Source organism: Anguilla anguilla, chromosome 5 (genome assembly GCF_013347855.1).
Source record: "Anguilla anguilla isolate fAngAng1 chromosome 5, fAngAng1.pri, whole genome shotgun sequence".
In the NCBI taxonomy this organism is placed as follows: Eukaryota; Metazoa; Chordata; class Actinopteri; order Anguilliformes; family Anguillidae; genus Anguilla; species Anguilla anguilla.
The window spans coordinates 9,641,605-9,656,060 of NC_049205.1; the positions used below are offsets into that span (position 1 = coordinate 9,641,605).

The window sequence follows — 14,456 nt, forward strand, 5'->3', positions numbered from 1 at the left end:
TTGGCTGCAAATTGCACAATGCATTCCTTTGTGAAATTGGGTAAAGCTGCTTTTTGCCAGCCCAGATGGTTGTAATGTACAAATGCGTGCTTAATTTTCCATCGCTAAAAGGAAAAATGTGCAGCCTCTGCCCGTGTATCCACAGCGGACGGCGTTTGGAGAAAATTGATTTGAATGCTTCTCCGTTGTCCTGTGAAATGTGAGATATCATTAGCCCGCTGATTTGTTGTGCTTTTTCACGGACGGGCGGCGCCACGGGTGTTTCGACCCGGCTGCGGCGCGGATTTAACCCCCGGCCCTCGCTGTTCTGAGCGCTGTTGGGTTTGGTTTTTTTAAATTATTTTTTTTTTATAAAAAGAGCCCCAGCCGAAAAGAGGTTCCGGAGCAGCAGAAGGCCCGTTCCGCTAATGGCGCTAATGGCGCTTTCTGCTCCTTCGGTGCGCGCCCTTCCTCCGGTGGGCGGGAAAAGGCGGGAGCTCTCAGTCCGTCCTTCCTGTAAACCTGGAGCCCCATCCCCCCCCAACCCCCAAAATCAAGCAGAACGACAGCATCTGCCAAGAAAAGATTGGCGGTAACAGAACCGGGGGGGTGGGGAGGGGTAAAAAGGGAATTTCACGGCGGTATTGGCGGCTGGCACCCTGCTCCCTCAGAAAATAAGAGCGAGGTTGTTTCCGTCCGGCTCGGTTACGGGCGTTAGGAGTTCGGGTGGGTCTGCCCCGTTAGGAGCGGATACTTTAGGCTTTCCCCCCCCCGTCCCGCCCCCTCTGTGCGGCGGCACCGCTGGAGCAAACGCTCGGCGTGACTGATGGGGGAGCTGATTGTGCCTGCGGGGTCACTGGGGCTCGCGCCCATTTGGAAAATGACATTTTGATGGGCCGGCTGGTGAGCCGATTCACCTCTTTGTAACTGCGAGGGAGGGAAAGTGTGTGTGTGTGTGTGTGCGTCTGTGTGCGTGCGTGTGTGTGTGTGTTGTGCCGGAGCATACAAAGCGGTTCACGTTTGGCCGTCAGTGTTTACTAATCCCGTGTACTAATCCTGAGGGAATTCATTCCTTATCTATTCTAAAGAGGGCGAGGTCAGCTGGCAGTTGACTGCAGAGTGACCCAGTTGTTTGCAGTCGGCTGTAAGCATATAATCACTGCATTAAGCACAGAGGCAACGCTGCCATTGAGTCCGTCATTCCTTCTGCCACTGCCGTGTGTGTAATCAACCTCCTTTTACTTACTGACATGTTCATATCCACCTACGCACACACACAAGCACACACAGCTGGCCAGGCTGAGCTGTGCTGCGTATTGATTGGTTCTCAGAGCGGCCCTTGGAATGACACAGAGAGAGATTGGGTAGTGTTGTCCCCATTCTGTTGCTGTCCACTGTTCAATGAGGCTCCCCGCGTCCCCGGCCTGACTGGTTCTCTGTCCGCACTGCCAGGATAAGTGGGCTAATCTCCTCCTGCCCTGCTGTGTAACTGACAAGAAACCATTATATCCCCGCAAACTTTCTCTGCGCAGGTTTATCGAATCCTTCCAGTGTGTCAGGCCTGCAAGGCCACCCCCCGACCGCCCCCCCCCCCCCCCCCCCCCCCCCCCCCCCTGATAATATTCTCAGAGAGCCCATCTGGGCCGCCAAAACTGCAGTGTCTAGGGTTTGACCTCCCCCTGGGACAGTATGGGCTGTTTTCTAGCACTGCTGATGTGTCTGGCAATGAGGCCTTACACACTCAAACGCAGACACACACACACACACACACACACATATTCACAGCCACACATGCACCCTCACACACACACGTGCACACACTCGCGCACAGATTCCCATCTGTGAAGCAGTGCTCCTAACTCACTTGATTAGTCAGACCAGTGTTACGCCCCCTGCCGCTCAGTGCTCAAGGCCAGTCCCTGAGCTCCCATGGCCATGTGACCAAGTCCCTGGAGTATGGCTTTAACGAGCCCTTTGAAATGCCCGCGTTCGGCCTCACTGTGTGGGGATTGGTACTGGCGGCCTCAGCCGTGGCAGGACGGGCGGAGGCGGTGGGAGGTCTTCGCCGACGCTCTCATTCGATGTTTTCTTCAAACGGTCTCGCGGACCCGACGTCGCGTTGGCAAGCGGCGTTCCTGCGAAGAGACGTCGGCGGCATTACCGCGATCTGTCTCTGCCTGGTTTCGGCTGCTGGCAAACTGGCAGGCGACGAGCGTGATGTGTGATATCCGCCATCTTTCTCTCTTCCTACCCCCCCACCCCAAACCAGGTGCAAATGGCGAGGTCCTGTACTCCCTGGAGGACTCGGCGGACGGCCACTTCTCGGTGGACGAGCGGACGGGCGTGGTGAGCCTGGAGAAACCGCTGGACCGCGAGGCGCAGGCGGTGTACGCGCTCCGGGCGCGGGCCACGGACCGCGGCGCCCCCCAGAGGCTGTCGGCGGCCTGCGCGGTGGTGGTGTCGGTGCTGGACATCAACGACAACCCGCCGGTGTTCGAGCAGCGCGAGTACGTGGCCGCGGTGGCCGAGGACGTGGCGCCCGGCTCGCAGGTGCTCCGCGTCTTCGCCGCCAGCCGCGACATCGAGGCCAACGCCGAGATCTCCTACGCCATCGTCAGCGGCAACGAGCGCGGGGTGTTCAGCGTCAACCCCCAGACAGGTGCGCGCACGCTCGAGCCTCACTCTGCGTGAGGCTCCTCTAAAGAAAACCCAAAATACAAAGACAGAACCAAAATGTGTGTAATTCCCTCAAGTAAGGCCACATTTGGACAATTGGTTTGGCTGGACGCATCAAGTCACCTGACCTTACAGGCCTATTAATGCTGTTTGTACATCAAACACCTTCCCTGAGTTTTGGTTTCTTATACAGTTAACAGCCACATTTAAAATGTAAACTCAAGGAAGGCTTGACCCTTGGGAGGAGTGTAATCCTTGAAACTGAAGCCCTTAATGAGGAGTTTGTTCTCGCTCTCTCTCTCTCTCTCTCTCTCTCTCTCACACTTTTATCTTTTGAACTTTTGCTCTCTGCTCCTCTAACTTTCTGACTTTTTAAACTCTTTTTCTCTGTTCTCCTTCCTTCATGTGGTTATGTGATGTGTTCTTGCCAATCACATGGAAGCTGCACGGCTCGGTGCTTCCCATTGGCTGTCATATCAGCACCCGCTAGATACAAGTGATAATGTTTCTTTCCTGGAAGCATTTCATGCAATATGGTGGCCTGGTGACAGTGATAGTCGTTGAGCTCAAAAATATTCTCTAATTATTGTTACGGTTTATCACCCACCCATGTCATTTGCCCTCTCATTTTCTATCAGTCTGTCTTTCTCTCTCGCTCTTCCCTCCGTTCAGTCCAAAAGGCTTTACTATAGTGATATATATAGCTTTGTAACGCATTTCAGAAATAAAAATCGGCAGTGGACTCATGAATGTTCCTCCCCCTCTCTCCCGCCTCCGCAGGTGACATCTTCGTGGTGGAGAGGCTGGACTACGAGACCTCGCACGAGTTCTACCTGACGGTGGAGGCGACGGACGGGGGCACGCCCTCGCTCAGCGACATGGCCACCGTCAACATCAACCTGATGGACGTCAACGACAACAGCCCGGTCTTCAGCCAGGCGGCCTACTCCGCGGTGGTCAGCGAGGACGCCGAGCTGGGGCGGACCGTGGTGACCGTGAGTCCCCGACGCCGCCTGCGTCGCGCCATACGTCATCCCGCCTCTGCCCCGCCCCCATTTTGTGATGTCATGTGTCGTATTCCCTCCTCCTCTCTGTGTGACATCACATCTGTTGTTGTGCCAGAGTCAAAGCGTCTCTTCTTGGCAATGGTCCAGCCAATAACTCAATTACAAATCTCATTCCAGCTACAACCTTAGAGGTTGTTCTTGCTCATCTCATTTCTCTCTCTCTCTCTCTCTCTCTCTCTCTCGCTTGCTTTTCAGCTTGCTCTCTCTCTTGCTCCTCGTATCTTTCTCTCTCTCTTCCTCCCTCTCTCTCCCACCACCTTTAATGGCCATTAATCAGAGATGTGGCTCTAATCATGGCTGATACAAGTAGCCCGTGCGGAAATGAGATTTTAATGTGCGTCGGTGTCGCTGCTCGCCGGCTGCGGGGGCTCTCTCTGATTTCCCCGGGGAGGCGGGGCCGCGTTTATCGGGGGGGCGGGGCGGGACCGTCCGTGCCCGCCGCGGACCGGCATCTGATTACAGCAGGTGGACGCTGTCCTCCCTGGCCTCGATCAAAACCCCCGCCTCTTGTCTGTCTCCGAAGGTGGCGGCGGACGACGCCGACGGGCCCGCCCACAACCACGTCCGCTACTCCATCACCGACGGCAACCAGGGCAGTCCCTTCACCATCGACCCGGTCAAGGGCGAGGTCAAAGTCGCCCGCCAGCTGGACAGAGAGAGGGTGAGCCGGACCGGGTGGATGCCAAACCAGGAGGGGAGGGCAGGGCGGTGGGGGAGGTTCAGTCAAACGTGATAAGCATGTTCAGTTATTTCGTAAACGACGTGCATGTTGTGATGGATGTTCGTCCTTGGTGATATTGTGATGGCTGTAAGGATTTTATGTTGTACTGAAACGCTTCAGACCTCTGGGACCGTGTTGCTTGTTCCGCCTGCTGAACATTAATGGCTCTGTGGACAAAGACATGCACGGGAACAGTTGATCCACTTGGCCAGTCATGCAGTTACCCCTCAACGCCACAGCAGGGCAGACCTAATAAATCATCTCTCTTGATTTAGATATCGGGGTACACTCTGACAGTGCTGGCGTCCGACAACGGCAGCCCCCCCAAGTCCAGCAGCGCCACCGTCAACATCGACGTGTCAGACGTGAACGACAACCCCCCGGTCTTCTCCCAGGCCAACCACAGCCTCGTCCTCCAGGTGAGGGTCCTGACGGCACCGCGGGGCCGTCCGACTCATCCGCCCGTCTAAGAAAGCGGAAAACGCGCGGCCGCTGTTTCTCCCGCTGTTGAAACTGTGTTTAATTGGGGAGAAGAAAATAATGAGCTCTGATTTCATGTGTAAATATAGCTTTTTGGCACGCTTACAAGTTTACCTTCCCCAGACCTACGTCTGTTCCGTTAAACTTCAAATCCCTAATCAGAGGCCCCATTTAAACGTAAAAAGAAGACGGAAAGTTTTAATTTCACAGCTTTAAACGAAATTGCTCACCCAGGAGAACGGGCCGGCCGGAACCAGCGTCCTCCAGCTGACCGTGACGGATCGGGACGCCTCCCACAACGGCCCGCCCTTCTCCTTCACCATTGTCAGCGGCAACGAGGGCGGAGCCTTCCAGATGACCCAGCAGGGGGCGCTCCTGACAGCCACCCCTCTGCAGCGGGCACTGAAGGACCATTACTTACTGCAGATCCAGGTGGGTAATGCCCCCCCCACTCCCAACGCTTAGGGACATGTGACACCAGCCAATCAAAAGCTCACTCCAAAGCTCAAAGCCAATCAAATGATGGCCACCAGGGCGGGATACCGGGATTTCAGAGCCTGCTCGTCGGTTATAAAGTTACTTTGACGGATGGTCAGCCCTTTGAGTTTAGTATTCCTCTGGGACACATGGATCTTAAGTGGAGCTTTCCCTGAGTCAGAGATAACGGCCATTTTCCTCCTGTGTCTCTGGCTGATGTATGGCTTTTGAATGCTACGTAATGCTCTATGAGGTTAGCACTGGACCCAATGGGTGCTATTCATTGGTGCCATTGGGTGCTATTCATCATGCGTGCGCAGGAGGTAGCTCTGCTCATGAAAGGCAAATATGAAAGTTAAACTAACCTAGTGGTTTTTTTTTTTTTTTTTTAATGAATCATCTGACTCATTTGATCACCCAGTGCCTTCACTACCTCTAACAGGTGGCACATCCCACAGGATAGGCTTAAAAAAAAAATCTCCTGTTGTTCTAGTCAATAAAATAAGTTGACAGTCATTTAGAGAACAGGCACTGGTGTGGGTGTCCATGCGCTAAACCGAGCTGGACAGGGTTCACCATCAATCGCGAGAACGTTCCGGAAAGGCACAGGTAATGGCGATGCCTCGATTGTGCAGAGGGACAGGCTTTGTGAAGGATGCTTGATATGCAAATGTGTGTAAATTCATGTGAATATTTATCAAAGGGAGCTGCCTGGGTTTTTAAAAACGTCCGTGTGAGGGGCTGCATCTTTAAAATGGCATCGACGTAGGCAGGGAGTCATCAGAGAATGAAAAGGTCCCCAGCGCCCTCTGCTGTTGGGAATGTGTAAGAGCAGCTGTGGCTCATTCTTGGTCTTGGTGAGGCGTGGATGATGTCGCAGGTGTGGGGGATGGGGGTCGCGGCTGAAATGGCGGTGTGCATTTGTTTGCAGGTGGCGGACAGCGGGAAGCCGCAGCTGGTCTCGTCCACGTTCGTCAGCATCCGCGTGATCGAGGAGAGCGTCCACCCGCCGTCCATCCTGCCGCTGGACATCTTCATCGCCACGCACGGGGACGAGTACCCCGGCGGCGTCCTGGGCAAGATCCACGCCACCGACCAGGACGTCTACGACACGCTCACCTACAGCCTGGCGTCGCCCGCCGACGGCCTGTTCTCCGTCTCCGCCGGCGACGGCAAGGTCATCGCCCGCAAGGGCCTGGACGCGGGCCACTACCCGCTCAACGTGACGGTGACGGACGGGCGCTTCACGGCGGCGGCGGGCGTGAGCGTGCACGTGCGCGAGGTGACGCGCCAGGCGCTGGACCGCTCGGTGGCCGTGCGCTTCGCCTCCATCGCGCCCGAGGAGTTCGTGGGCGACTACTGGCGCAACTTCCTGCGGGCGCTGCGGAACATCGCGGGCGTGCGCCGCGGCGACGTGCAGCTGGTCAGCCTGCAGCCGGCCGAGGCGGCGGCGGCGGGCGACCTGGACGTGCTGCTGGCGCTGGAGAAGTCCGGCGGGCCCTACCAGACGCACGAGCTGCTCTTCCGCAAGCTCAACGCCTCGGCCGCCGTCGTCGAGGTGATGACGGGACTGCGCATCGTGCGTGTCGTGCGCAAGCTCTGCGCCGGCCTGGACTGCCCGCTGCACTTCTGCCAGGAGTCCGTCGCCCTGGAGACGGGCTCCCTGGCCACCTACAGCACGGCCCGGCTGAGCTTCGTCACGCCCCGGCACCAGCGCACCGCCGTCTGTCTCTGCAAAGGTACCGGCCCCCGCCCCCGGTCCAATGGGAGGGTTACAGTTCGGTTCGCTCGGAGTGAGGTCACACACTGAGCTTGGCTACTAATGGAACCTGCCCAGGTTACCTGTGGGGTGATGCTTCACAAACCCTGAAATGGGTGGAGCCGTTAGGTGTCACTGATTAAAGTTCAGTCATCTCTTTTCAGTTTAGCACCTGGGTTAAAGCTGGGGAAGAATTTTCTTTTTTGTCTTCCCCCAGGGTTTCTTTCCAAAGCACTCATTTAATTTAAAACTGGGTTTAAATTCCACACTCCCAACTGCATATCCATATAGAGAGTGGGTTTAGAAGCCATAACTAATATCAGATTTCCCCTGTCCATTTCCTGACCTTTTCTACCTGATCCTCCTACTGGCCCCTGGTGCTGTCTGGACTTGACTCCGCCCCCCGGTGTCAGCTCTGTGTAACCCCCCTTTCTCCTCTCTGTTATGTTACAGACGGTAAATGCCCCGCCCTGCACAGGCCGTGTGAGGGGGACCCCTGTCCCGAGGGCACGGAGTGCGTGGCAGACCCCAAAGAGCCAAAATACACCTGCGTGTGCCCGGATGGCAAACGGTGTTCGGGTAAGACCTCGCCTACCCCCGTCCCGTCCGCGTCAAAGCCTTTTTAAAGCCCTGTCTTTAGGGTGGAGCCAGCATCTGCCGGCAGAACTGTTATTCTGGGCCCTGTTTTCGTTTTGGTGGCTGCCGCCGACTCGTGGCGGCTCCGCCCCGCTCCCCCTCTGACCTGTCCGTCTCCCGCAGAGGGCCCCTCCCTGACGTTCGGCGGCAGCGGCTACATCAAGTACCGGCTGACGGAGAACGAGAACAAGGAGGAGATGAAGCTGTCGCTCAGGCTCAGGACCTTCTCCAGCCATGCCACCGTCATGTACGCCAAGGGCACCGACTACAGCATCCTGGAGGTAGGTGGGGCCTGGCGGGGGTGGGCGGAGCCAAGCAGGGTGGGCGGGGCCAGTACTAACACAGAGTTCATTAGGGAGAGGAGGAGCTCTTCAGGTACTCCTGACAGAGCAATGAGCCTGTACTGCAAGGGTGCCCAATCATGTGCCAGGGAGGGTATGTAGGTGTTCACTCCAACCAATCAAAACACCTGCTGGTTTCACTGATTAGGTGTGTTAATAAGTGAAATCAATGAGTGAAATCGGTAGGTGCTGTGATAGGTTAGGGTGGAAACCTAACCTGACATGATTGGGCGCCACTGCAGGACGGGATCAGATCTAACGGAAACGGAATTGTGGCCGCGCGCTTATCCTCCAGACACCATCCCCCTCCCCTCCCCCCCCCTGGGCGCCCCGTGTTGGAGCCCGGCGAGCGAGGCGGGAGCGGCGGGCGGAAGCACGGGGAACGGCGCGTCGCGCTGCAGTATTTACGAGCGCGGCGGACGCAGGCATCCATCTTAAAGTTTTACACCCCGCCCGCGCCGCCAGACGTTTATATCACCAGCTCCTTTTTTATTTTTTTTATTCGCTCGGATTCGCTGGCTGGAGGGATTCCGTCAGCCGAGAGAGAGGCCCTCGAGAATCGAACCCGACGTCTAACGCTCTGCCCACTCTGCACGCGTCAGCTAACGAGCCCTTATTAGCATCTACACAACGCTAATTGCAACTTTTTGGCATAGAATGTGTGTGCGCGAGTGCCCAGTGAATGGGAATTGACAGTTTCTCTTGTAAGGAAGAGTAGAATACAGAATGTAGCTTGACAAGATATAAATAACCCGTTGTTTTGACTTTGAGATTATCCAGCTCGTGATACAGAAAAAAAAACTCAAATTAGCTTCAGCTCAAATGTGAAAGTGTGGGAGACTCTCCACGGCCATGTTTGCTGGCATCACCAAACCCTCCCCCCCCTTTACTCCTGTAATTGCCAGTGCGGTTCTTTCTTGATTCTCCCTTAATGAGATCACAGTGACCTGTTCACGCCCCGCGCCTCTTGTTCTCAGCGAGGAGGAGGAGGAGGAGGAGCGCAGGCTGTTTGAGTTTACCTTCCTCGGGCCGCGCTCTGTAAACACCGAACACCGGGCTCCCCTTCAATTTATTTTTCGCCCTTTCCGCCCGAGAGAGCGATTGAGTAATCTGTCACCGCGCTGTCACTAAATCGCTTGGGCGAGCAGCCGCCCCTCGCCCCCGTCCCCTCCCCCCCCCCACGCTCATCTGAATGGATCAATTCGGAGTCCGTCAGGGCCCTTAAGGGCGAGGGATCGTTTCAGAAACACACATCGGCCGGCTGCAGGAGAGCCGTTGCCGCGGGACACCGGTCTATTAATCAACCGCGGGTTTCACCGGAGCGCCGTTTGGGCACAGCGTGGAACCGACCCTGGCCCTCGCTGTCCGAAACTTTCAGTGCGACTGTGTGTGTGTGCGCGTGTATGTGTGTGTGTGAGACACCTCTCTCTCCCCCTCTCCCTCCCTTCCTCCCTCTCTGTCTCTCCCCCCTCTCTCTATCTCTCTCTCTTTCCCTCCCTACCTCCCTATCTCTCCCCTCCTCTCTATCTCTCTTTCCCTCCCTATCTCTCTATCTCTCCCTCCCTTCCCTCCCTCTCTCTCTATCTCTTTCTCCCTCCCTCTCTATCTCTCTCCCCCCCTCCCTATCTCCCCCCCTTCCTCCCTCTCTAACTCACTCTCCCTCCCTCCCTCCCTCCCTCTCTCTCTACTTCTCTCGCTCTCAATTTCAATTTACTGAAGTCATATTGCCAAAGCAACATATAAAACATATAGGAATTTGGAAACCACATTTACAACATGGAGCAAGTTTGCCTTGCAACACTCTCAGCAGACATATTAACTCTTTCTCTCCTCTCTCCCCTCTCTCTATCTCTCTCTCTCTCGCCCTCTCCCCCCGGCAGATAGTGAACGGCCGTCTGCAGTACAAGTCTGACTGGCAATACTCACAGCAAACGTGTTAACTCCCTCTCCTCTTTCTCCTCTCCCTCTCTCTCTCTCTCTCCTTCCCCCCGGTAGATAGTGAACGGCCGTCTGCAGTACAAGTCTGACTGGCAACACTCTCAGCAGACATATTAACTCTTTCTCTCCTCTCTCCCCTCTCCCTCCCCCCGGTAGATAGTGAATGGCTGTCTGCAGTACAAGTCTGACTGGCAATACTCACAGCAAACGTATTAACTCCCTCTCCTCTTTCTCCTCTCTCCCTCTCTCTCTCTCCCTCTCTCTCTCTCTCCCCCGGTAGATAGTGAACGGCCGTCTGCAGTACAAGTTCGACTGGCAACACTCTCAGCAGACATATTAACTCTTTCTCCTCTCTCCCTCTCTCTCTCTCTCTCCCCTCTCCCTCTCCCTCTCTCTCTCTCTCTCTCCCCCGGTAGATAGTGAACGGCCGTCTGCAGTACAAGTTTGACTGCGGCAGCGGCCCGGGCATCGTCTCGGTGCACAGCACGCAGGTGAACGACGGCGAGTGGCACTCGGTCACGCTGGAGGTGGACGGCAACTACGCCAAGCTGGTGCTGGACCGCGTGCACACGGCGTCGGGCACGGCCCCGGGCACCCTGCGCACGCTCAACCTGGACGCCAGCGTCTTCTTCGGGGGCCACGTGCGCCAGCACGCCGCCCGCCACGGGCGCAGCCTGCCCGTCAGCAACGGGCTGCGCGGCTGCGTGGCCGCCATCGTCCTGGACGGCCTGGAGCTGCCGCTGGACGCCCGGGCCCCGCCCCCGGCCCGCGCCGTGCTGGAGGAGGCGGTGGACGCCGCGCCCGGCTGCGCCCTGCCCCCCCGCGAGGGCTGCTCCAGCAACCCCTGCGCCAACGGCGGGACGTGCTCCTCGCTGCCCAACGGAGGTACGAGCGCTGGGGGTGCGGGGTGGAGGGCGCACCCTAAAACACTGTGTGCTCCGTGTAAATCTAAACTGGTCACAAATGGATCGAAACTTTTAAATGTGTTTAAATGCTTTGGATAATGTCGCAATTTCAATTATAGTGATAGTTATATCAGGGTTTTGCTATAGTGATAGTATATATTGAACTATAGCAATAAACTATGTGTCATGTAGTTTTTAGCTTGCTGCACAAAGTACAGTTGATGGATTGACTTGATTGATTGATTGATTTGATGTGTTTTTTTTGATTGACGTCTGGGCAGGCTACTTCTGCAAGTGCGGCGCCTCGTTCATGGGGACGCAGTGCGAAATCGGCGTCAGCCCCTGCACCTCGAACCCGTGCCTCTACGGCGGGACCTGCGTCCCGCGCGGAGACGACTTCTACTGCCAGTGCAGGGGACAGTACTCGGGACAGAGGTACGGCCCCCGCCCCCCTCCCCTTCCCCCCCCCAAACACAGGACGGCCCGCTGAACGTCACCTAAAATGGCCGCACCCTCTTCAGCTCATTTAGTTACAGAACAAGGAAACTACCTTAACCACTAATAACGCCCCATAAAAGCAAATACTTTGAATGGGCCCATTAAATGTAATAAGCCCATAAAACTGGAGGTTTTGGCTGGAAGGTCCCCCAGCTGTGCATGTGTTTGGTGCCATAGCAGTGACCTTGAGAAGCTCAACCGCTGTTTATAAAAATCTGTCTGATCTGTCGTCTGGGTAACATGCCTCCCCTTGTAAACGCCCAAACCGGTCTGCTGTCTCGCCCAGACGGGCCGTCTTATAATCAGTTTCAAAGCCGCTCGCGACGCCCTTTGTAGTTTCGGCGGAAGCGGGCGGACTGTCTGGCGCACTTTAATGATGTAACTTTCTGTTAGTAAACCGAGCACGGCCGCGTGCAGCGCGTTTGAAGGAACAGATGTCGTCCGCCTTTGTTTTAAAAAGCCAAGGCGGCGTCTTCGAAAATTTGACGTCCGTCACAAGCACCCGGTAGTCTTGTGCTTTGTGTGGCCCGTTTCGCTCCTGGCAGCAGAACTGTGTTTGCTTTGATCAGACTGCAGTGCTGAACTCCAGACGTGAGAGAAACAGGAATTTAAGCTTGTGAGAACTACCCAAAAGCCGAATGTGGAGTTAAGATGCCGAGCGGCAGCCCGGGTGTTTGTGAGCGGGTAAAGCAAAGGGGGGGTTTTCACTGAGCGCACCTTCCCCCCCCCCCCAGGTGTCAGCTGGGCCCGTACTGCCGGGACAACCCCTGCAAGAACAGCGGCCGCTGCATCGACAGCCTGGACGGGCCTGTCTGCGAGTGCGAGCTGGGTTTCCAAGGAGACAGGTACGCCACGGCGAGACAGACGTGCCTGGTTCGGGAGGGGGGGGGCGCCGCGACCCGCTCGTTTGAACCGCGATCGAAGCAATTAACCTTAACGAACGCGGCTATGGGAGATTTTAAACTGGTTGTGAATAAGAAAACTTTTTTTTTTTGAAAAGTGCCCAGAGGTGACAAGCTCTCACTGCTACAACACATTTTTCCAAGGTTCAGTTACCTGTATTATAATAATAATAACAATAATAGTAATAATGAATCTTGTCTATTTGAGTCAACAGTTAGACCATGTATTGAAACAGGGTGAGAACAAATACAGTTAAAAAGCTGTTAAAAGTAAGCCATTGTGATGCAGCATCAGGACTTAAAGCACATTTAATGACATAAATTGATGTACAAAGAGGAAGTGCAGTTTTAAAAGGGATTTTAAAGTAGATATTACTCGCTGGTCCGCGAACCTGCTCTTGCGCTATTGCTTGTATAAATCAGTTGAACACACACCTGTGGACCTCTTGCTGTGTTTCTCTTGTAATTCTCTAGATAAAAGTGTCTCCTAAATGAGTTTGATGCCGTTCAGCAGCCGTGAATTAGAAAGTTTAGGGGTTCGCCTGGAGACCGTTTGTAAACAGAAACTAATGGAATGTTTCAGTGAGAAACGGGCAGATCGGCTGGGCTTGTAGAGAGTAAAGGAAGTCCTTTCCATGAACATTCCTGGCTGAGTTTTTAAACGTGAGCCCCCCCCCCCCCCCCACCCCCCAGGTGCCTGAGCGACGTGGACGAGTGCGTGCAGAACCCGTGCGCCAACGGCGGCCAGTGCGAGAACACGTACGGCTCCTTCCTGTGCAACTGCACCCTGGGCTTCGGCGGGGAGCGCTGCGAGCTGAGGGCGGAGGTGCACACCGAGCTGGTCTCCACCTCCTGGAACATCGGCCTGGAGGAGGTGGTGGGCATCGCGGTGTTCGTGGCCAGCATCTTCCTCCTGACCCTCGTCTTCGTGCTGCTGCGCAAGCGCGCGTGCTGCGGGCGGGGGGGGAAGCCCCGCCCCCGGGACGAGGACAAGCGCCCGGGCCCCGGCCACGCCTTCCTGCAGCGGCCCTACTTCGACTCCAAGCTCAGCGGGAACATCTACTCGGACGTCCCGCCCCAGGTGCCCGTGCGCCCCATCTCCTACACTCCCAGCATCCCCAGCGACTCGCGGAACAACCTGGACCGCAACTCCTTCGAGGGCTCGGCCATCCCGGAGCACCCCGAGTTCAGCACCTTCAACCCCGACGCCGTCCACGGGCACCGCAAGACCGTGGCCGTGTGCAGCGTGGCCCCCAACCTGCCCCCGCCTCCGCCCTCCAACTCCGTGTCCGACAGCGACTCCATCCAGAAGCCCAGCTGGGACTACGACTACGACGGTGAGCTGGTCTCTGTCACCGCACGCCAGCGCTGATATTTGCAACAGCAATGTCGTGAAGATGATCAATTATTAGTAATAACACACAGCAATTATGGTTCACAATATTAGATGTTAAGAATAATTGGTGTCATTATTATTGTTATTAATATTAATAGTAGTAATTTACATTACAATGGGTGTTGAAAGGCAGCAGAAGCTTGTTTATTTTTTTTTTCATTCTTTGATTCTTTGAATGGGAAATATTTTGGGAATATAATATTTTTGCCATGGAATCTTTACTAATGTTGAATGCCTTCCCTTCTGTGCACGCGTGTGTGTAGCTAAAGTAGTGGACTTGGACCCCTGCTTGGCCAAGAAACCCCTGGATGATGTCACCTGCCACGCCTACAACACCCGCGGGAGCATGTCGGAGGTGCAGTCCCTCAGCTCCTTCCAGTCAGAGTCATGTGACGACAACGGTAAGCCGCCATCCGCGAGCTAGCGGCGACCTGCTAACACGCACCTCGGGCACCTCAGGATTTAAGCTAAAACCCTATCAGTAGCGCACTGTGTATTTATCTGAATGTGTTTGTATGTAATCAAAGCCCTTGAAGTTAAACGCTGAAAGCTTAAAATTAAAACGAGTGTTTAAAAAAATGAACCCCACGGAAAGTTTTAAGTCGGGCGCACACGGAGTAATACTGATACTAAAAATCTTTCCAGACCAATCGTTACAAATCCAATTTTCACCAGGTTTTG

The 14,456-nt window shown here is 55.3% G+C and overlaps 1 protein-coding gene across 9 annotated transcripts in view; it reads left to right on the plus strand.

The window, feature by feature from the left end:
- The window catches only part of fat1a (FAT atypical cadherin 1a), a 73,335-nt gene that overhangs the window by 53,702 nt on the left and 5,177 nt on the right, over positions 1-14,456 (plus strand). For 8 of the 9 annotated variants that reach the window (XR_004765495.1, XM_035419984.1, XM_035419983.1 and 5 more), the window contains 13 exons: positions 2,249-2,638; positions 3,436-3,650; positions 4,246-4,383; positions 4,719-4,862; positions 5,158-5,355; positions 6,332-7,139; positions 7,613-7,738; positions 7,919-8,076; positions 10,491-10,959; positions 11,261-11,414; positions 12,212-12,322; positions 13,073-13,716; positions 14,039-14,176. Coding sequence is in view for 8 of the 9 variants with exons in the window: in XM_035419984.1 (XP_035275875.1) it covers positions 2,249-2,638; positions 3,436-3,650; positions 4,246-4,383; positions 4,719-4,862; positions 5,158-5,355; positions 6,332-7,139; positions 7,613-7,738; positions 7,919-8,076; positions 10,491-10,959; positions 11,261-11,414; positions 12,212-12,322; positions 13,073-13,716; positions 14,039-14,176 (3,693 nt within the window). In the remaining variant the exon portion in view is untranslated. Of the gene's footprint in view, positions 1-2,248; positions 2,639-3,435; positions 3,651-4,245; positions 4,384-4,718; positions 4,863-5,157; positions 5,356-6,331; positions 7,140-7,612; positions 7,739-7,918; positions 8,077-10,016; positions 10,113-10,490; positions 10,960-11,260; positions 11,415-12,211; positions 12,323-13,072; positions 13,717-14,038; positions 14,177-14,456 lie in introns of those variants that run through there. The other variant, XM_035419991.1, reaches the window with a different exon arrangement.